We start from the raw sequence: 23,900 nt of genomic DNA on the forward strand, positions 1-23,900 counted from the left end.
AGTCTCAAGCCGTGGTTATCGTTTGAGAGGTTGTTTTACCAGAAGTAGAGGTGTTACTCCGAGGAGTTTGGCCTCATGATTTGATCAAAGCTATATTCCCCAGTAATGCGATACTGGAGGAGATTTCTGTCGTGCGAGATGGAAATTGGAAGATGGTACTCTGAGGAGTTCAGCATCGGGATTTTGGGAGCAACAGTATCTACCGGTCATCAGTAAGTGTCTGGTCGAGTTCTCTTTGGTGTCAGTAAACATCATCATTCGATGTCTAGTAAACGTCGCGTTATTTCCCAGTCATCAGTAAGTGTCTGGTCGAGTTTTGTTCGATGTCCAGTAAACGCCGAGTTTCTTCCCGGTCATCAGTCAGTGTCTGGTTGAAAGTGTTACTCTGAGGAGTTCAGCATCATGACGTCAGATCAGCAATGTTCCCCAGTAGTGCGATACTGGAGGAAGTTTTTCCGTCGGACGGAGGTGGAAATAAAATCAAAGGACGTTACGCGATCAGCGCGATTCTGGGGTTCAATCGGAGAAAAGAAATGCTGAGGCATTTTCTGGGGTTCAAATGGAGATGGGAGTTGAAGATTATATCCAGGATGAGGTCCGCAGGATTATCTTCTGTTCATGTGTTACCTTAGACTCTGGCTGAGGCCAATGGAGGTCGTTATAGGTGTCTTCTGAGGAAGAGATACACATGCTACCTTCCTTTTGTGAAGGTATACCCTCTGACATGTCGCCCTCAGAGTGGTGTTTGGTGTTATTTCCGGCGTTGCCAACGGAATTATCACGGAGAAAAGGAGATGTTGAGGCATTTTCTGGAGACGGGGTTCAAATGGAGAAAAGGAAATGTTGAGGCATTTTCTGGAGACGGGGTTCAAATGGAGAAAGGGAAATGTTGCGACATTTTCTGGAGAGCGGGGTTCACATTGGCGATCGTGAGTTATCGTCAGGCGACTGGGGTTCAAATCGGAGAATGGGGTTCATTATTTGGCAAACAGGAGAGTGGGGTTCAAATGCAGAGATCCGAGGATCGTTTGCGCAGGAAAATTTCGGGGTCCAAGAAAATAAAAAATAGAGAAAACTTCGGGGTTCAAGAAAAGCATAAAAAGAAAAAGAATAATAATCCCGAGCGGATGTGGCGTTCAGGCCGTGGTTGTCCCTGTGTTACCATTTATTTTGGTATCCAGGTCGACGTTGCTGTTTCGGTATTCAGGTCGACTTTCTCCGTACCAGACGGATTTTTCCTTCAAGACTGCTTCTTCGCCGATTCTGACAGGCGTTGTTAATTATTCTCCCATCAGAGTGCAAATTGTTCGTCTGTTCTTGGTATTCAATCACTCTTCATCCTGATCATCTAAAAGCCGAGGCTATTCATATCGACAGGTTCACAGTGGATTGAATAGGGGCAGCTGTAACACCTCAAAATTTGCCCTCCTCTCTTGGGACGAGCTTAACATATTACATATCATTTTTAGGTCATTAGGCATTGCATATTGCATATCATGTGGTTACATTGTGCAAGTCATCCTCACAAGTCTTGAGCAGAAGATGAAGAGGTCATGTGCAAGCCTAGGGTTTTATTGACTGGTCATTGGCCATCTGAGGATTGGGCTACAAATTAGGGTTTCATGGTTCTCAAAAGATATTGGTCTTCATCTTGATTACAATGGTTCATCATCATCATCATGGTTTGATATTATCAAGTGTTGAAGCAGATTCTTTGGGATTAGGGTTTTGACCACTGATCAACCCTAATCAGTTGCATTGGGCCAATCAGGGCATGATCAGGAGATGGGGTCTATGATGTATATGGGGGTCATTTCATGATTATATTGAGCTTATTGAGGCTAGGGTTTCATCCTTGGGCCATTTCATTAGAAGATTGGAGCTCAGTTTGATCAATGCATTGCCAAATTCATCTATCAGTTGAAAAGTCAACTGTGGTCGACTGTGCATGATTTAATGGATTTGGAGGTGGAAATGAGTTGGATACACTTCATTCATGTTGGAACAAGTGCTATTTGACATTGCAAAGCTCAAGAATGGAGAAAATCAAGTCAGGACAAAAATTGCCAAAAATAGAAAGTGACTTGTAATAGGAGTTTCCAAAAATGGAAAGTTTTTGACCTCAAAAATACATGTCCAAGGAAGCTTCAAATGAAAATTTGATCAACATGAAAGTTGTAGATCTTGTTCTAACCTTTCCAAAAAGTCCAAGAACTTGAAATTCCCATGTATGGTTGACAAGTTATGGTCCATTCAATTTCAAAAATGACCCATAATCAGAGGGGCATAACTTCCACATGGAGTGTCCAAATTGAGTGATCTTTTTATGTGCAAACTCCATTTGACATGTACTTTCATGGTGCATAATTGGAATTCATCAAAATGGTCAATGCAAAAAGTCAAATTTCAAGTGTACAGTTAAAAGATCCAGGGGCAAAATGGTCCAACTTGAGAAATAATGGGGATTTTGGAATGGGGATTTTTGTAACACCTCACGAATGCTATTTGGAAATGGTTTGAATCATCATAACATGTCAAGGTGCAATGGTTGAACAATTCATTTTGAACTTGCACTTGAAAAATGCATTTCATGCTATGACATGGTGAAAATCAAAATTACATGGCCAATCAATGTGGGACAAGTTGCAACAGCTCACACATGTCATTTTGAGAGTGTGTGAGCTGTCAATGAGCTGTCACAGAGCCCATAGGAAAAGACCATTTTGCCCTTGCCTTTGAAAATGACACTTTGCTAATTACATTTCATTTTGTTAATTAGTGATTAAAAGCTTGATTAGTGGGAAGTATAAACATCTAATTGTAACAAACTCTTGATCAGAATCACAAATCACAAGATCTCAACCTCTTTTCCCTCCAAATCCTCTAAAACCTCTCAAGAACACATCAAGCAAATTGAAGCGTAACTCTTCCAATTCTCCATCAAATCGTGTGGTTTTTCTTGCTGCTTCTTCCAATTATCATCTTCTTCAACTGTTTTTGAAGATCAACATCAAAGGCTTCACCAATCTCCACTGTCCAAGTGAGGTTCAACTATGGTGTTTGAGGATTTCTTCCATTAGAGGCAAATTCGAGCTAGGCTAACACCTCCAGTCAACTCACCTATCATCATTCTTCATCTGTTTTGGGAATACACGCGCAAACACCTCCAGATTCGACACTGCCATCTCAAGGTACTTCAAAATCGAATCTCATGATATGATGAATTGGTATATGCGTTTGAAAGAGTGCTCGATGTAGTTTATCATGATATAATTAGTTTTTGATTTGGCGAACCATAGGATAAGTTATGTTGATTCAAAGATTTGAGAGCAAAACCTAATTCGATCAATCCGGTTTATACAGTTAGATTTAGGTTGATTAGGTTACATATTCGTACTCCTGGCGTTGAGACCTTTCCAACGGTTACTCGTTTGTAGATTTTGGTTAGGGTTTGATGTTCTTGTGTTCTTGATAAATCTGGAAAACACGATGAGGATGAAGAGGATTTTCTGGAAAAATTATGCGTTTGATCCGTTTTGTGGCCAAACCAGTTTGAATTCGTGTTTGCCGCGGAAACCAACCAATCACGCGCCTCCACCGAGTTAATGAAGCGATGCGTTTTGATCCTGGGAGCGCATATTTACAGTTTTGCCATTAAATCCAATTAATTATTATAACACTTAAATAATTATTTAAAAATCATATAAATCTCAAAAAATTCATAAAAAATTAGTGGAAAGTCCAAAAATTATGAGGTTTTTTTGATAGCTCCCATTTTTCCCCTAGTTTTTTATGAGCATGATTTTAGAAATTGTGCATGGTGAAATATTGACTTGGACTAGGGATGTTTGACTTGTGTGCATTTTTTACATGTTTTACCATTTTCAATGTGAAATGCTCATACATTAAAAGAAATTCCTGAAATTTTTTGTGCTCATTCTGGACATGTTGATGGTGATTTACATATAAAGTTTGTGATTTTTGGATACCTGAGGATTGAGTTAGGATTTTTTGAATCTAGGTGTGACAATTTGTGTCACACCTAGCTAGGTCAACTTCATGAATTTATTTGCCTGGCCTATGATTGATGGAATGGATTGAAATTTTGCATGAATGATTATTGACATGTTGAAATGTTATGTGAATTTTTCTGGATTTTTCTATGGAATTTTCCATTTGATTGATAATTTTCTTCACTGTTGGTTCATTGTGCAACCTTGTATGACACATGTTGTATATCTTGTGTGAAATTCTCATATGGTTTTGGATGAATGTGAAATTTGGTATGCTGGTTGTAGACACATTGTAGGACATTATGCTTTTGGTCCCATTCATTTCTAATATGTTGTCACTGTTTTATGAATTTTTGAAGTGAATACATGTGTTGGTGTTATGAATTGGCTTGAATAATTGTGTCTGTATTTCTTGATTTTCATTGCCCTAGTTCCTTTTGTCCAATTGAGCTGAAAATTGACATGCTATACCTTGAATATGTCCTGTTTAGGTGTGAATTATTTGAGGATTTTTGGAATTGTTTTGGTATGCTTTTGATTGAAGTTATTCTGTTTGGACTTTTGATGTTGCATTTGACCTAGTTTGACTTGTTTTGGTCATGAAATGAATATGGTGAATGATATGAGTATGGGATCAATTGCATTTGCTTTCTATTTGCATTAATTTGGTTTTGGTTGAGAATTTTTTGCTGTTTAGAATTTTTTCTCCCTTTTGGACCCTAGGCTTGGCCTAGTGGTCTAGTTTCTCACATTTGGATTGACTTTTCAGGATGAAATGCATAATGCTCAAGGAGAATGATTCAAGTCAATTAAATTGGGATTGTTTGGTGTTGTGAACTAACATCACTTTGTTTTGTAGGTTGTGAAGCTTGAGCTTGAGCTTATAGCTTGCACTTGTGTGCATTAAATTGTGTTGTCTGTATAGATTAACATTTGCTGTTTACTGTTTGTCTGTCTGAGTACTGATGATACTTGATTGATTTCAGGTACATTAAGTCGCTTACAGTTCTTTAAGAACTTGCTTGCTGCTGCTTGGTTTTTAAACCACTTGAGGTAGGACTTCTATTCTTCATGTAGTCTGGGAGACCCGGCCTGTTACTTGGCCGGGCAAAATGTCTGAAGTCCTCCTTAAGAGGCGATGTTTGTGATTGTTTAATATTGTGCCTAAGCAGGTGAAGTCCTCTATGAGGCAATTGGTGGAAGCCAAGGGATATGCAATCTATCCCCCACTACTCTGTGAGTCGTCCCTCTGCTCGCACGGCTGTGTGTTGATGCATTGGGACACAAACCCAAGATCTTATGCTGTTGCACAATCGAGTCAGAGTCTTTAAGCGTAGAAGGGTCCCTCCATTCTGGACCCACGTTCCTTTGTCTGAAGCTCTCCCTGGTCAGGGATAAGAGCTGTGAAGTCTGATCTTCACTCACCTTTCATCTTCTTCACCTTAGCCTCGCAATGGCAAGGTTAAGAGCGAATAATACCCTTGTACAGATGACCTGCTTCGGCAGTCAAACCCATTGTTTGAGCCTCACTTGATTGGTTATAGTGTGTGCTATGTGAATATTTGTTTGAAATGCTTGTTTTGATCTGTATGCTTGTATGCTTGCTTTCTTCCTGGATAGGATTAGCTTGCAGTTGTGCAAGTAGGTAGAAACCTGAACATAGGGTAATGATGCATGACAACACTAGGCTCGAGTCCAGCTCCCTGGTAATGTGTCTCCCCTTGGTTTCTGGCTAGATTTTCTTTCCCTTGAGGGGGAACTACATCGCCCTGATCCTCGTTCCAGACGAGGTATGTAGGCAGGAGACCGTGCGAGGTCTCTCCGGGCACTTTTTTTCTTTTTGTGTGGGTTTACTTGTCATCTGATTGTGTTTGTTTGGTTCGGATGCTGACGTAAGTCCAGTGATTGGCTGTCGGGCTCCACGTTTGCCCTTTTGAGTGCGTTTTGGTTCGGATGCTGACGTAATTCCATCAAGTGGTTGTCGGGCTCCACGTTTGCCATCTGTTTGTGTGTTTTGTGTTGTTTGGCGTGCGTAAGCCGAACTACAGTGGCTCTGATTCTCGTTCCAGACGAGATATGTAGGCATAGGATGCGATGTCCTATCGAGCTCCCTTCTCTTAACCCCACCTGCGTTCCCTGTGTGTGTGTGTGATGTTTTAGCAACCTTTTCTTTCTTAGAACGTGGATCCCGTCGAGTACGACGGACGTGAGGGGTGCTAATACCTTCCCTTTGCGTAACCGACTCCCTTACCCTTTCTCTTTGGTCGCGAGACCATTTCCTTTCCAGGTTTCTCTGAGCGTTTCCTTTCCCTATCTTGGGATAAATAACGCGCAGTGGCGGCTCTGTGTTGTGTTTTTATTTGAGTCCCGCCGGTTGTTTTTTTCGCGGATGCGACACTTACTACATAATATTTTTTTAAAAATGAGTACACTTGATTCACAATATAATTCTCTGAAACAGATTAAATTATGTGTTGATAATAATTTTTAAATCGTGATAAACAATATAATAAAAGAAATACATAAAATTAGTTATTACTATATATATATATATATATATATATATATATATATATATATATAATAGACAAAAATATAAAATCAATGCTTTAAAATTTGATATAAAAAAATATAATAGAATGAAAAAATTAGAAGAAAAAAATGAATCTTAATAAACATAAAAATAAAAAACTATAAAAAAGTGATTATAATTTATATTAATAACAGAATCCGAAAAAATAATTTGAAGGTGGAGAACATTCACGATAAATTGATGGAAGCAACAAAGAAACGCCACACAAAAGAGAAGCAGTAAACGAAAGAAAATAAATAACATTGAAATACTATAATAAAATTGAGAATATTTTAGTAAATGTAATAATTTTTTAAATATCAAAGTTCACTATAGAGAGCTACTTACTGAATGAAAGGGATATTGCTTGAGAGAAGACAAACAAAAGAAGACCATAAGTGCCCTACTCATTGAAAAAAAGAAGCGCGGCTCAACCTTTACAGGTCTGAAAGAAGAAGTCACATTGTTAAAGTCCAAACTTGAAAGTATGCTAGAATCTGTACATATGAAGAACAACGGTTTAGATATATTGAATGATGTCTTGGAAGAGAATGTGGTGGTTATAGGGGTTGACTATAATTCCGCGAATAAAAAGTTCAAAGTTCCACCTAAGAAGAAGACAAAGTTTCATATGGTGGACCACTTGTCTCAACATCGTCCTTGACACGTGTAATATCAGCATAGGAGTTTCAAGAACTCTGCAAAGACATGTCACCACTCTGGTAGATGTGGTCATATAAGACCCTTTTGCTATAAACTCCATGGAAATACTTAGTATTATAGTCATCCAAAGTCCAAAGGAAAGAAATGGAAGAAAACTCAAGCTAAGAAAGTGTTGAAACCCAAGAAAACTGTCAAATGTCTCTTAGCTCATGTTCCTCTTAGAGTTTCTTCTAGAAAGGATTGGTATTTTGATAGGGGATGTTCGCATCATATGACTGGTGAAAGGATCTATATTGAAGAGTTAAAGCCATATTCTAATACTTATGTCAAATTTTGTGACGAAACTAGAGTAAGAATCAAGGGGATAGGCAAGCTGATGAGTTCAGATTTACCATGTCTTGATGATGTGCTTCTAGCAGAAGGATTAACTGCTAAATTGATCTACATAATTCAATTATACGATCAAGATCTGAATGTTGGCTACAACAAGTCAAAATGAATTGTCTCTAGCAAGGATCAAGTGATATTAATGAAGGTTTCAAGATCCAAATACAACCGTTATATGTGGACTTATCAACCCTCATCCAAGGTTAAGAGCATGAAGAAGATCATATCTAAAGATGGTGTCAAGGGGTTGATAAAACTCAAGATTGGAGAAGGTAAAATTCATGACATATGTCAAGTTGGAAAGCGAACCAAGTTTTCATATAAGATGTCTCAACATCTTACTCGTGTTTAAGAATTACCACTTGTGGGCTTCATGAGACTCATGCAAGGGGTTGTCATTGAAGGGAAGGTTAATGGTCAGGCCAGAGGTCCACCCAAAAATGAACAACCTATAGTGGTTCAAAAGAAGAAGATAAAGAATATTAGTGATTATGGCATAGTTCTTCTTAATGGGGTTCCTTCTCATAAATATGGAATGCTGATTATTCAAAACATGACCGTGTGTTTGGTGAAATGTCAGACAAGATATTGGAACATTATGTTCAACAAATGTAGTCTAAATTTGAGATGAGTATTGTAGGAAGTTTTACCTACTCTTTTGGTCTACAAGTTAATCTACTAAGAAATATTATTTTTACCAAAGCCTTAGATAATGCTCAGATAAAAAAGCTAAGGGGTGCTCTTGGTATTTGGAAGTGTGAAATCTTATAGAAATTAATGCAATGGAGGCTTGTAAGAAGAAAGGTTTGTGGAAAGATAATTCTTGTGAATGTTCCTACTTCTCCCATGTATAATGTGTCATTCCATTCTAAAACCAGTGTATAGAATTGGAAGTATGTCTTCCAAAGAAGAATTGCTTAAAAAGAGTTAAGTAAAGAAGCTTTTGATTGTATATATCATAGAATTAATAAAAGCCGTTGGTCATTGCTATGAAAAGTTGGTTAAGGAATTCATTATGAACATTACTGTTGAGTGTAATGTTGAAGGCTACAAGAAGTATATAAAAGTGTATGATAGAGGAAAGTGTGTGAAGATTTCACCTCCAATTATTGATGATTGTTTAGGCAGAATCAATGTTACCTCTATTGATAAGATTATGACCAAGGAAGAAGAGGAAAGTGCAAGAGAGGATGGAGAAGAGCATTATGTTAAAGTACTGAAGTATAATGAAATTATGGATCTTCACAGTGATACTAAGTTGTTGAAGAAAGTGTTAATTGCTGGAGCATGTTATGATAGGTTGATGAAGGAGATTGAGGTTAAGAATAAAGAAATTCCTAATGGGTTGCTGAGTTTCAGTTTCAAGTTGAACGTTGATAAAAGTTGTCTTAGACATTGTGTCCAACATCCATGCGCTTATTTATGAAACTGATATGGTTCTTTTGATGATTATACTCTTGTGTTCTTGTTCTATGGTACTTACTGAATGAAGGGGATGTTTCTTGGAGAATACAAACAAAAGAAGACCATAAGTGCCCTAATCCTTGAAAAAAAGAAGCGCGGTTCAACCTTTACAGGTCTGAAAGAAGAAGTCACATTGTTAAAGTCCAAACTTGAAAGTATGCTAGAATCTGTACATATGAAGAACAACGATTTAGATATATTGAATGATGTCTTGGAAGGGAATGTGATGGTTATACGGGTTGACTATAATTCCATGAATAAAAAGTTCAAAGTCCCACCTAAGGAGAAGACAAAGTTTCATATGGTGGACCACTTGTCTCAACATCGTCCTTGACATGAGTAATATTAGCATAGGAGTTTCAAGAACTCTGCAAAGACATGTCACCACTCTGGTAGATGTGGTCATATAAGACCCTTTTGCTATAAACTCTATGGAATATTTAGTATTATAGTCGCCCAAAGTCCAAAGGAAAGAAATGGAAGAAAACTCAAGCTAAGAAAGTGCTGAAACCCAAGAAAACTGCCAAATGTCTCTTAGCTCATGTTCCTCTTAGAGTTTCTTCTAGAAAGGATTGGTATTTTGATAGGGGATGTTCACATCATATGACTGGTGAAAAGATCTATATTGAAGAGTTAAATCCATATTCTAATAATTATGTCACATTTTGTGATGAAACTAGAGTAAGAATCAAGGGGATAGGCAAGCTGATGAGTTCAGATTTACCATGTCTTGATGATGTGCTTCTAGCAGAAGGATTAACTGCTAAATTGATCAACATAAGTCAATTATACGATCAAGATCTGAATGTTGGCTACAACAAGTCAAAATGAATTGTCTCTAGCAAGGATCAAGTGATATTAATGAAGGTTTCAAGATCCAAATACAACTGTTATATGTGGATTTATCAACCCTCATCCAAGGTTAAGAGCATGAAGGAGATCATATCTAAAGATGGCGTCAAGGGGTTGATAACACTCAAGATTGGAGAAGGTAAAATTCATGACATATGTCAAGTTGGAAAGCAAACCAAGTTTTCATATAAGATGTCTCAACATCTTACTCGTGTTTAAGAATTACCACTTGTGGGCTTTATGAGACTCATGCAAGGGATTGTCATTGAAGGGAAGGTTAATGGTTAGGTCAGAGGTCCACCCAAAAATGAACAACCTATAGTGGTTCAAAAGAAGAAGATAAAGAATATTAGTGATTATGGCATAGTTCTTCTTATTGGGGTTCCTTATCATAAATATGGAATTTTGATTATTCAAAACATGACCGTGTGTTTGGTGAAATATCAGACAAGAAATTGGAACATTATGTTCAACAAATGCAGTCTGAATTTGAGATGAGTATTGTAGGAAGTTTTACCTACCCTTTTGGTCTACAAGTTAGTCTACTAAGAAATATTATTTTTACCAAAGCCTTAGATAATGCTCAGATAAAAAAGCTAAGGGGTGCTCTTGGTATTTGGAAGTGTGAAATCTTATAGAAATTAATGCAAGGGAGGCTTGTAAGAAGAAAGGTTTGTGGAAAGATAATTCCTGTGAATGTTCCTACTTCTCCCATGTATAATGTGTCATTCCATTCTAAAACCAGTGTATAGAATTGGAAGTATGTCTTCTAAAGAAGAATTGCTTAAAAAGAGTTAAGTAAAGAAGCTTTTGATTGTATATATCATAGAATTAATAAAAACCGTTGGTCATTGCTATGAAAAGTTGGTCAAGGAATTCATTGTGAACATTACTGTTGGGTGTAATGTTGAAGGCTACAAGAAGTATATAAAAGTGTATGATAGAGGAAAGTGTGTGAAGATTTCACCTCCAATTATTGATGATTGTTTAGGCAGAATCAATGTTACCTCTATTGATAAGATTATGACCAAAGAAGAAGAGGAAAGTGCAAGAGAGGATGGAGAAGAGCATTATGTTAAAGTACTGAAGTATAATGAAATTATGGATCTTCACAGTGATACTCAGTTGTTGAAGAAAGTGTTAATTGATGGAGCATGTTATGATAGGTTGATGAAGGAGATTGAGGTTAAGAATAAAGAAATTCCTAATGGGTTGCTGAGTTTCAGTTTCAAGCTGAACGTTGAGAAAGATGTCTTAGACATTGTGTCCAACATCCATGCGCTTATTTATGAAACTGATATGGTTTTTGATGGAGAAAAGTTGGAGATTTTTCACCTTAACTAGTTATTGATGCTACTATTATTTTGGTGTTCTTTTGATGATTATAGTCTTGTGTTCTTGTTCTATGGTACTTGTTCCCTTTTTGAGGTCTTTTGGCTGAAGATATGTACTGGTCCGATTGGCTATTGTTTATGTCAAGCTTTTGTTATGGATCCTGAAGCTCATTGTTTTATGTTCCTTTCTATGTCCATTTTTAGGCAAAAAGAGGGAGAAAAGAAAAGGCCACACTTTTTGGTAATGTTTGCAATCTTGATAAAGTGGTTAAATATGTGTTTTTCCTAAAAAAATAGCCAAATTGGGAGATTGATGTTTCTTTGGTTGGCTTATTTTTATAGGCAAAATGGAAATCAAGATGTCTAGAATATACAGTGGGACATTTTCTATGTAGATTACTAGTATTACATTTGGTTAGAAAATATGTCTTTTGGATGCAGTTTGTTAATCCAAATCAGTTTGGAAAAATATATGGATTTAGAAGATTTGGAAGATTGGATATGCTTTGAAGAAAAACTTCTAGGGTTGCTACTATTTGGTCTGAGTAAGGGATGCCCTTATTACTCCGTTGTGTTTTTCTTGAAGAGTTATTTAGCCATAATTTACCAAAGGGGAAGATTTTTGTTCCTTTGGATTAATTGTATTATGGAATAGCTGTATTATGCAAAACAACATGGATGTTTTTCGAGTTTTTTGATGAATAAGTGACACATGTGGAACACGGTATTCCAACATGTGTGTTGTAACATCTGATTTCTTACAACCGACTGATGTTATTGCAGTTTGGCTAAGGCTTATGTTATATCCAAGACTCACTTTACAATAAAAGATCTGTAAGTAATGGAAAAGATTTGATTTGGATGTTTTCGTGCAACATGTGGAACACAATGTTCTAACATGTGTGTTGTTCGACATCTGGCCTTGACAGCAGGCCATATGGATGTTGTTTGATGCATAAATTCTTATTATGTTTTAATTAGATTTCTTTCAGTTTGTTGAGAAATGTATGGTATATTTGTTTAGTAATCATTAAAGATCAAATCAGATTTACATGAAGATTTAAATTTGAATTTTAAAGAAACAAATCATATCTTTTGGAGAGATTTATGGAGAATATCATATCTAACATACTTGTAGCGGTAAATTCATGACCATTAAGCTATGGATAAACTTAACGTTAATAAAACCAGAGTCGCCACCACGATTTTATTGTTTCCAAGGGAAAAGGGAAAATTACGAACAAAACCCCAAGATAAGAAGTTTTCAAATCAAAACTAATAAAATTCCAGAGATTACATGTAAGGGGGTTGGTTACACAGAGGGAAGGTGTTAGCACCCAAAGTGTCCTAGGTACTCCTAGGGAGCCCTTTCTTGTGTGTACATGTGTTTTGGTATAAAATGATGTTTGCAATAAATAGAGTGTGGGGATGAGAAAAGAATTCATTAATTATATTCTTTTGTGTTTGATAAGACCTTCAGACTTGTGCCTACGTACCAACATAAAAATGAGGGATCAAAACCTCGTAGTTCGTGATAACAATTTCAAAGTGGATGTATTGCTTTTAATCAAAAGTTTAAGTTTAACAAAGGCACCAAAGGCCTAAAAAGGGTTTGAATGAGTGTTAGTTCTTTTTTTCTTTTGAAAATTTAAGTCAAGTATAATTAAGTTCATTTACAAGTTTGATTAAGAAAAGATTTTAAAAATGCAATGGCATAAGGCCAAAGTTTCTAATTTGCAATATGGTCTAAGTTTGGAAATCACAAACAAAGAAGATTTTAAAAGGAGGGAGAGATTTGAAATTAAAGAAATGGGGAAGAGACGAAGAGACTAATCCTAAGCAAAAATTAAAAGTTAAGATTTGAAAAGATCTGACCAATGGGTCGCAATCCAATAGACAAGAGTGTCATATAGAAACCCAAATTTCCCTTGGACTTTAGAATCAAGCAATATCAATATACAAATAGCAAGATGAAGAGCAAGGAATCAAATAAAGATAGCCACATCCAAGCTTAGCAACTCCATGACCTTCTTCATAATCTTCCATGTATCAGATAACATACTCTTTGAATGGCTCAGAGATAGGCATTAGACACATGTTCAAAGTAATAGCTTCAACAAGACCATGTAGTAGATGCACTCAAATGGGATCACAATACTTGTATCAGATGAAGTTTCAATTCACAAGCACTTGGTTTTATGAAGGTTGGCATTGGCCAAGTCCTTTTGCATAGGGAGTGTTGCCTAATTCTAAATCCAATGTCTCAGATCCAATCCAACAGTCCACACAAATGTCTTTTAAGGTTTTTGTTGTTATTATGTACATTAAGGTCAAAAGACCACAAACACAAACAAGTATACACAATCACACTATAATCACAAGATAAGGCTCAAATGAGCAAAATGAAAATGACATTAAAGCAAAAAAGTTAAATGGTATGAATAGTGGAAAATGAATAAAGACTTTAAAGTTAAAGTGCGTAAAAGTAAATGGCTTGAAATTTAATGTTAGTTGTTAGTTGATTAGAAGTTAGTATTACTTTTGCTTTTGTTTACGTCATTCTTTGAAGAACACTCAACCCACTATTCACAAGCATGGATCCTTGAACCAAGACATCTTCCAAAGGAAGGGAAAAAAATCCAAGTTTCCACACAATACCATGAAAGAGGGGGGACCTACAATCTCACTTACTAGAATGTTATACCTTTTGTATCGACAATTTAGCGCTATGTTAAGCAATCGTAATTGGACTTATGTAGAAGTCACAACTATTTGAGGTCAGGCAATAGAAATTTTAGTGTTAATGCATGTTAGAGATATGGTATTGTGAATCATACTCCTAAAACATATCACACTTAAAAGAATGCAAAAGGGGTGAACCTAATCTCATCCATACTTAGGTTGATTTTGCGATCAACTAGCCTTAGGATATAAAGATATCATAGGTCTATGAAATGAATGAGAAGAGAATGGGATTGAGATGAAGAGAGAGCGGGAATGAAATTAACACAAATTGATCAAAGGAGGATTTTTATCAAATTAAAACCATTCATTCATTTTAGGAGATGAAATGTACATTTCATCAATTCCCTAAATCCAATGATTTTAACTCAACAAAGTCAAATCAACCTTGACCAAGGCCCAACAATAGAAGTCAAACTTAACAAGTCAATATCAAAAGCTCAACACAATTTATTTTGCAATTTAACAATTAAAATTAATTAAATAATGCATTAAATTAAATTATGGTTGGTCAAAATCCTAAAACCTCATCAAAACACCAAAGAAATGGCCATGAGATTTATCATAGGTCAAACAAGGTCAAAGGACCTTGGAGAAAAAATTTCATTTATTTTGGAAACTTAAAACTATTTTTAAACAATTAAAAATATTCACAAAAATAATTAAATCATGAAAAATATTAATAATGATCCAAATAATTTTAATTCATAAGATGAACGAGGAATTTATTTAAATTTTTTTGGTGAAACTCTCATATTTTTTGGATCAATATTAAAATTAATATGAATTAATGAAAATAAACCAAATAAAATGAAAATCTGAAAATAGCAAAAAACGTGGACCACTTGATCTCCCTCATTAATTGAGGTGGCAGATCAAGTGGTCCTCAACGCGAGTTCCATCATGGACACGAGTCAAAGCGCTGCAGGGATGATATTCAAAACCAACGCACGAGATTAAAACATTTTGCAAGGATCATGTGGTTCAGATGAGTGCCAGCACAACACCGAAGCCAAAGCTCCGGTCTCCTTCTCCGGTGAACCTCACCGGACTGATTCACTCACAACCATCACCAAAATAAAAAAGGAGGACATGAATTTAAAGTAAAAATGCTTAGGAGCTCGAATCTGGCCTCAATTTCTCCTAACTCCAAGTATATTGAAAGATACAGGGAGTTGAATTTTGAGGATCATGAACTAAGTTGCTCTGATTTGACTTCAAAGCAACTCAATCTTATTGCCTACATTGGTAGGACTTCAGACAACCAAAGATCAAGAAGAATTATGGAGAATTGAGTGAGAATCGAAGAGATAAAAAATTCTGTAAAATACCTTCAATGCAGGTATGTATGAACACGATCTTGCTTCCAATTGCTCTTGATCTTGCTCTGGACACTTGATGGAGTGGGATTGAATCAACAAAAGGCACATGACTCTTGGAGATTTGAGTCTCAAAATAGTGGAGATTCAAACTCAATTTCCAATGGAAATTCTCAAGGTTATCCTTTGAATGTGAGGGTTTTGGAGATTAGGATTCAAAGTTGGCGCCCAGGGTCCTCAATTCAGGGTGCAAGGGCCTCTATTTATAGCCATATGATTGCTAAATGCACACATGAAAATAAGTTCCAAAAATAGCAATGTACATTGCATGGATGCATAGGCATGTGATAAGCCCATGTAATCATCTCTTCTGGTCCAAAAATGAGTACAAACGTTGCTGAAGTCACATTGGTAAGTCATGCAATTATGTATGAGAAATGCAAGTTCAATTATGCCAAATGGCCATCCATGTTCAAGCCATGTGCAAGTCACTCATACTTTGTCCAAATGGGATGAAATTGGACTTTTTGGAAAGGTTAGATCAAGGGGAACAACTTTCATATTGAACACGTTTTTATTTGAAGCTTGGATAATGATGAATTTTGAGGTGGAAGTTGGGAAAATCAAACATATCAAAAAAATTTATAAGTGTCAAGCCATATGTTCACTTATTCCACCTTGGCTAACTTTTTATGTGAGCTTCAAATGAGAAAATTTCCTTCATCAAAGTTGTATCTATATCAAATTACTTCAAAATGGTCACAAATTTGACCTCATCTGGATTTATCATGAAGGAGTTATGCATTTTTGAAGTTGAGGAAAATCACTTGTTCAATGGCATTAGTCCAAAATGACCTATAATGTATCCTTATATCACATGCATATAAAAGTTGAACTTGCTATTCCTCCAAACATAAAAGTTGAAGTATACATCTTGAATTTGATTGTGCAACTCGAAAATATTTGATCTCATAAAAATTGAGCAAGTTGTGGCCTTGGAAAGTTGACCTCCAAATTAGGGTTTAGACAAAATGACCTATAATCTTTCACCATAAAAAATGACTTTCCAAGCAAAAATAGATCTAGAACTCAACATGAAAGTTGTTTGTAATGTCATTTAGAGTAACTTGGATATTGGAATCATTTTCATATGATAAAAATTGTAGGAGATATGGTCTAGGGGATCCCAGTTTTGATCAGATGAATTCCTCTAGTCTACCATCATGAACCAACTTGCTAGCTTGATATTATATTGACTTTGGGGACTCATGGAGGATCATATATTCATAAGATGATGAAATTTGAAGTATCCCTTGAAATATTTGATCAATTCTTGAAGAAGCTTGTTGAAGAAGTTACATAAGATACCCAGATGAATTAGGGTTTCCAAGGCAAAACAACTTCAAACTCTTGATGATTTATTGATAAAAATAACATGTGAAGATAATGGGGATTGATATATGATGCTTAGAGCCATAGTAAACCAAATATTTATTGAACTCCTTGCACTGAGGGTCTTAAACCCTAGATGTGAGCTTGATAGATCAAAGGTGAGCACATGCCCTGCCTACAAAAGAGTTAGTTTATACATTGACATATTTTTGGTATTTTGGTTAGTAAAAATGATAAAATACAAAGCATGATACAATAAAATATGCTTCATGATCTCTCCAAATGCAAACCCAATGAATGAGGGGTAAGGAGGATGTCAAGGTGTGATCCCAATGCCAATGCATATGATGAGATAGCATGAGGGATCTTAGGGTAAAAATTGGGGTCTTACAATAATCTCTATTATTCTTGACAAAAATAACTCAGCGATCCATGAAGAAAAAACCCATAATGCATTTCTATATAAGGGGGCTCAATTCTCATGTTGAGATGAGGAAATTTATACACAAGAGTAAAGTCTTAATGTCTAGGGTTTGTGAGTAATTCATTCTTTGTATTCCATGCTAATTCCATAATCGGATTAGGGTTGAATCTTTGTATACACCAATATGTTTCAGTAACTTGGCATAATTGGTTTATCTTAGTTGAGTTGTAATATTCAACATTGTTTATTGAGTTTTAAACACTAATTATGGGTTGTGTGATTGAGAAGAAAACAAGTAGGTTCTCGTATTTATAGGGGTCCTTAAATAGAAAGAGATTATGATTAGGAAGATGCTTTAAACAACATAGAATTTGTTGGTTCTTGTAATACTAAAGGTACTAATTAGAAGTAATGAATTTACTTTCTTTGGTAGAGTTCCCCTAGACGTATGTGTGGTTTCATCGAATTGGATTACCAATCTCTTATGTTTTTATTACTTTCCTTATTATGTTTTGTATTGTTGCTATTATAGTTTAACTTGTTGGACCAGTTATTCCAACATCGTGTTCAACATCTGTCCCCTAAGGAACAAAATTTCAACATTCTATTAGATGACATTTTAGTGGATATATTCATTTCCTTTCCAACAATAAACATTTTGCAGACATCATTCTTGAACATTATGGTAAGGTTTTTCTAAAACAACTAGCCAATGTTCAAGTAATTGTTATTCAAACAAATAAAGTAGTACACATTAGTGATAACTTGAGTAATTTTACCTATGCAAAAATTTAAGTTACCTTTCCCCATGTTGCAACTCAAAAGAAAGTGTTCATTATCGTTTCCATAGGGACTAGTTGTGTTTCAAAGACCGCTTAATAGTTTCTATTACTCTAAGTTTGGTTTATCAGAAGTTTGATTGTTTGGTGAATTTAAAATGTAAAATAGCAGAAAAATAAACTTTTGGTGTTTCAACAGTGACAAAACTTTGTTGGGGTTAGATTTCATTGACCTATTTGTAGCGGGGTATTCGTTGCCATTGGAGATATTGACTAAATCCAAGGTAAACCATACAAGTCGAGTCGCCACCGCACTTCTATTTATCCAAAGGAATGGTTAGAAAGCGAACAAAAACCTAATAGTTTCAACAAAAACTAATAAAAGAAACAGAGATCTGGGTAAGGGGGTTGGTTATGCAATGGGAAGGTGTTAGGCACCCAAAACATCCTAGGTACTCCTAGGGAGCCCTTTTCATACTTGTTGTAAGGTAGTTTATCTTGTGAAAATTTTATTTGTGCAAACATGATTGAAGAGATGAGAAGAGAATGTACAAGTTATTTACATTTTGTGTTTGGATGGATAAACCCATTGCCTACGTACCATCTTATAAAAAGATTAGGATCAAAACCTCGTAGTTCGGGGTAAAAATCTCAAAACAAATTGGTGAATTGATTGGTCCAAAAGCCTTAAGGTCTTTTGTTATCAAAGGGAGAAAACTCAACCAAACCATAAATCCACCATGTGAGGATAGCTTCAACATGCTAGTGAGGGGTTAACCCTATAATAAGCATGGAAGACTCATTGTCCATCACTAAGGATATAGGTGAGTATTACATCTACCACAAGGATAACTCAAACCTAATAGCTAAAGGGTATGGAAAATTTTGATTAAGAAAGTGGCCATTGAAACCACAAAAGGGAAATTTGAATGGGTTATATTTACCAATTAGAAGTATATACAAAAGTAGTCAAAGTTGACTTAAAGATTCAATTCAAAATGAGTGTTATGAAAAGAAAGTTTGAAAATCAAAAGCATAAGGCTTAGGTTTCTAATGTTGAAAACAAAGGTTAAATGTTTGCACAAAAAGGGTTTTGGCTTGGGTTAGAGTGGAGAGATGAAGAAGAAGGGCTAAGTCCTAAGGAAAACAAAAATATGAAGGATAAGAAATGAAACCACACTAGGAGTTCCTCTCTTGAGATCATATTGATGATCCAAGTAGCTCCCATCCTTTGGAATGAGCAAGCACAAAGTATAAGCAATCAAACAAGTCTCATAAGAGATCCTCAATGTATCTTGTATCTTCCACTTGGATGAACATGGTAATGATCCTCCAATTAAGCTCAAATGGAAACTCCTAGTTCAAGAGCACACACATCAAAAGTTCCATGGGGTAAAACACTCTCCTAACCAGAGACCAGGGAAACAACAAACTAATAGGGAGATTAAGACTCGAGCCTAATAGTTGTCATGCAATCAACATCCCTAAATTGAGGTCTCTAACAAGAACTTAACTCACAAGTAAACAAACATCACACACTATATCCATACAAGAGGCTCAGACAATGGGTGGGCTTTAGTCAAGAGGGGTCATTTCAACCTCGACAAACAAGCCAAACTGTAAAGGGTAATCTGTAGCTCTTAACCACTAACATTGAACGTTAGGGTGAAGCTGATCAAATCGGTAATGAGGATGAGACCTCATGCTCTTAACCCTGGCCAGGGTGAGCTCATGACAAAGAAAGCGTGAGGATCCAGAAAGTGGGATCCTTTTCCACTTGACAGACTCTGGACAAAGATCTGGGGCACATGTTCAGAAGCATCAGCACGTAGTGCGAGCATAAAGAACGACACACTGAATAACGGGGGATTGGCTACTAATCCCTTTTATCCGTCAATTGCCTCTTCTCTTGGAGGTCTTATCAAATAACACATGCCTCTTCTTGGAGGTCTTTGGGCACAATTTTAAACAAACACAAACAGAGCCTCTGAAGGAGGACTTGCCAGCAAAATGCCTGCCAAAAATGTGACGGGACTTCATGCTACATGAAGTAAGAAGCTAACTACCTGAGTGGTGTGTCAACCATAATCCAAAGCTTAAGCAAGAGCTAAAGCAAGCAAGCAACTAAGGTACCTGTACAAAGACTAAACAGTTAGTACTTCAGTCATAAAACCAGAAAACAAGCAGTGAAACCCTCTAACAGTTACACAATTCAGTGCATAAGTGCCCTTGCACTCAAATGAGCTCATGAGCTCACCACATCAATTAAAACCCTACAAAACAACAATAGGTCAGTACTCAATGTATTTGCATCTCACAAAGTGAGAACAAACCCAATTACCAATGCTAAGTATCCAATCCTGAAACAAAACAGTAAAGTTAACTTATGTACATCCAATCAACACAACAAAGCATAAACAACCAATGGCATGAGATGAATCAAATCACAAGCCCCCAAACAGAACCATATGAACCCCTAAACACCAATCACCATGGCCAAAGATCCACCATACTCCAAATATCATTCAAATGATTCAAAAAGCCTCAAAAATATGCACAAAATGAGCTTCCAACTTAGAAAATTCATACCAAATCAGAAATGCATGCAATGACTTTGAGATTTTTTGTATAAGTTTCTCATGCCATGAATGTTCAACATGCAAAAAATCAAGTCTAGAATGATGCAAATGCTATGTGAACAAAAATGCACCAATTCAATGTCAAAAATGTGACACAAATTGTCACATTTTTCTCTATGTGTCAAAAATGATGATAACATGTGAGAAAAATCCAAACCAGTGACCAATAATTCATGTCATGAATGAATGTCATGTATGCAAAAAGTTGGATCAAATGGCTCAAAAATGAGGATTTCACAATGCATTGAATGCAATAGATCAATTTGGCACAACATCAATTCAAAAATTCCCACATAAAAATCCAGACATCCACAATTCTTGAAATTAACATCAGAAAAAGGTAGACATCAATACAAACTTATGAAAAAAAATGGGACTCATTTGGATCATTTTTGTATTTTTCATGAATTAAACAAAATGAGCTAAACAAATGAAATAAAACAAGAAAATGGAGGGAAATGCATTTATTTGAATAAAGCCAGAAAAATCATCAGCCATCAGATCTGGTGCGTATCTGCAATCCACGGTCCAGGTTCAAATAGTGAAACGCACCGTTTCACTAATTAACTCATCATCCCAAGTCATAAGTCAGCGCTCATGTGGCTATGGTCAACAGAATCCTATCCAATCAAACGTCCACGCAATGAAACACATGGCCTCCACATCATCAAACCCTAAGTACACACAGACGCCGGAGCTCCGCTCCGGTCGTCTTCTCCGGCGAGCCCTACGGTGGCGCCTCCACAAAATTTTCCAGAATTTCCCCATGCTTACATCATTCCACTCGGTTTTCCACGCTGGTTCCAAATCTCCACTTAGTTTCTCCTAATTCCTCCTAGGTTTTTCAAATCGAAGAGAGAAAGTTTCTAGATCCAAACTTCCATTCAACACTACATCCTTAATACTCACTCATTCTCAATTCTAAGCATATGTACATGATCTACACAGCACGATCTACAAGTCTATGATCAAAAAACAGCAAAAGGAGAGATCGAAAATTGTATCACCTGGAAATGAAGACCTCTGAAACCGCGATCTCTCAAGCTCTACTGCTCCAGATCAACCTCCTTGAACTTCCTTTGAAGCTTTGTGCAAAAAGCAATGGCTGAAACCACTTGAATATGCTTCAATTTCCAAATTCCATCAACATGAGAATGTACATGAACTGCTCGAATTCTTGAGGTATGGCACCAAACAATGAATGATTCTTGATCAGTGAAGCATGAGGATCAAGAATATGTAATAATATTTGAGGCTTATGTGGAGAAAAATCAAATTCGAATGAGAGAAAATTTTGGAGAGACTCTTGAATTCTAGATCTGAAATGGTTGTTATGGCAATTATGATTAGGATTTTCCTATTTATATTCCTTGTTAATGACACTGATAATCACATTAGCCTTGTACTAATCATGATTAGTGAGTTATGAAGCCAATTGCAAAAAATGAAAATTAAGCTCCCATGGCCATAATGCACGTGTGATCTCCCATTCTAGGGCCTTAATTCACTCAAGAACAACCAAGGGTCAGGATTTTAGGATTATTTTGCTTACATCTCAAGCCAAAAATGAATGGTGAAGATTTACTTCAAAATGAACCTGTGTGAAATAATGAACATTTGAGCATGATTCCTTTGCACAATTGAGCCAAATAATGTCAATTTGAGATTCCTTGATCATGAGAATCTCTTTGCAAAAAGAATGAACCAATTTGAAGCATTACATCAAAAGTTATGCCATTTTGAATTTCCATGCACACCTTGTGATAAAATGACCATAACTCCTCAACCATCCATCACATGGACATGAATTAGGGCTTTTTGGAAAGGGGAGACAAAGATCTACAACTTTCATGTTCACCAAAAATCCATTTAAAACTTCTTTGATATTGCAAAGTCAAGTTGAAAGTGGACCAAAAACTTGCCAAATTTGGAAACTTTGAATTATAAGTCATTTTCCATTTTTAGTAACTTTTGCCATGACCTTTGAATCTTTATGATGGATGTTTAGAATGATGAATAGACCCCATTTGAACATGATGGAGGTGTCTCAACTCATTTCCCCACCTCATAGCCCTCAATTGACTGCACAGTTGACTTTTGGTCCTTAGATGACCTTGAAATGTCTTGATTAACTTGAACCTCTACCACTTGGTGAAATTGCTTCAAAATGAAACCCTAGCACATGTAAGCTCCTTATAATAATCATGTGATCCTCATCCCAAGAAAATATCTCATCTCTTGCACAAAGGATCTTCTTGAAGCTCTTGAAGTGGTGATTGCTTAAGCTACAAACAAAAGATGTTAGTGACATATTTTTGTGCTTTTGGTTAGTAAATAAAACAAGAAAAGAAATGATATACAATTCAAGCATGCTTGGGGATCTCAAACCACTCATAAGAGATCCCTACCCAAAGGGAAAGGGAGCCAAGATGCTCCATGATCCTTGAGGCTATGCAATGCAATGTTATGATACCATGAGGGATCTTAGGGACAAAATTGGGGTCTTACAGATGCCCCTATTTAAGGTCATTCTAGCCGGAGAAGTGAAGGTTAAAATCTTCGTCTCGACGAGGTAGAATGGGCTTAAATAATAACAAAGAGACACATTTTGGTCCCTAAGAGACCTCATAATGCAAATGTATGTATGCAAAACAAACAAACTCTGTGGGGATATGTGTCCACAAAGAAGAAAAGACATCCGGAGAAATTGACAATCCATAGGAGTAATACACTCACTAGGGATAGAGACTCTGGGGACTCTCATAGGGATAAGAAGAAGAATAAAAAAATGCGTGAGCAGGTCACGACTTGAAACTTGGGGAACAGAATCCCAAAGGGAGTAAACCCAATGGAAGGACATTGAGCTGACTCGAAGGTGCATGTGTTGGGGAATATGCCAACACAGCAAAAGGCGATCCACAACAGATACCTCGCTTGGGATGTCTTAAAAAGACTCTCCTGGGGAAGCAGCGGGATGAGGTGTTACCGGTTACTGGGTAACAAGCTCAATGAGACATGTGATCTGATCACTGGTATAAGGGTGAGAGAACAACAAGCTCGGGAAGAATGAATATCTCAGACCGGTATAAGGGTGAGAGATATCAATCAACCAAATCATCTGAGGAAGACCTAAAAGGTATATCTCAACTCAGGAAAATCTGACTCCATAGGGGACCAAAGTCATAATAGGGAGCAGAAGGAAGAAACACCAGGGATACCGGTTACTGGGCATATAATAGGTGACCAACCAAAGCATGAATTGAGGAATATTACCAAAACACTCATCATCCAAAAAGAGGGCAGAACGCAAACTCGATTAT

General features: G+C 36.5%; 1 protein-coding gene across 1 annotated transcript; it reads left to right on the top strand.

The window, feature by feature from the left end:
- The first annotated feature begins 7,090 nt into the window (after positions 1-7,090).
- On the top strand, positions 7,091-7,747 carry LOC127079575 (uncharacterized). The gene is made up of 2 exons (XM_051019958.1): positions 7,091-7,219; positions 7,361-7,747. The coding sequence occupies exons 1-2, from the start codon at positions 7,091-7,093 to the stop codon at positions 7,745-7,747; spliced, it is 516 nt and encodes a 171-aa protein (XP_050875915.1).
- Positions 7,748-23,900: the final 16,153 nt, after the last annotated feature.

This window comes from Lathyrus oleraceus, chromosome 5 (genome assembly GCF_024323335.1).
Source record: "Lathyrus oleraceus cultivar Zhongwan6 chromosome 5, CAAS_Psat_ZW6_1.0, whole genome shotgun sequence".
Lineage (NCBI taxonomy): Eukaryota > Viridiplantae > Streptophyta > Magnoliopsida > Fabales > Fabaceae > Lathyrus > Lathyrus oleraceus.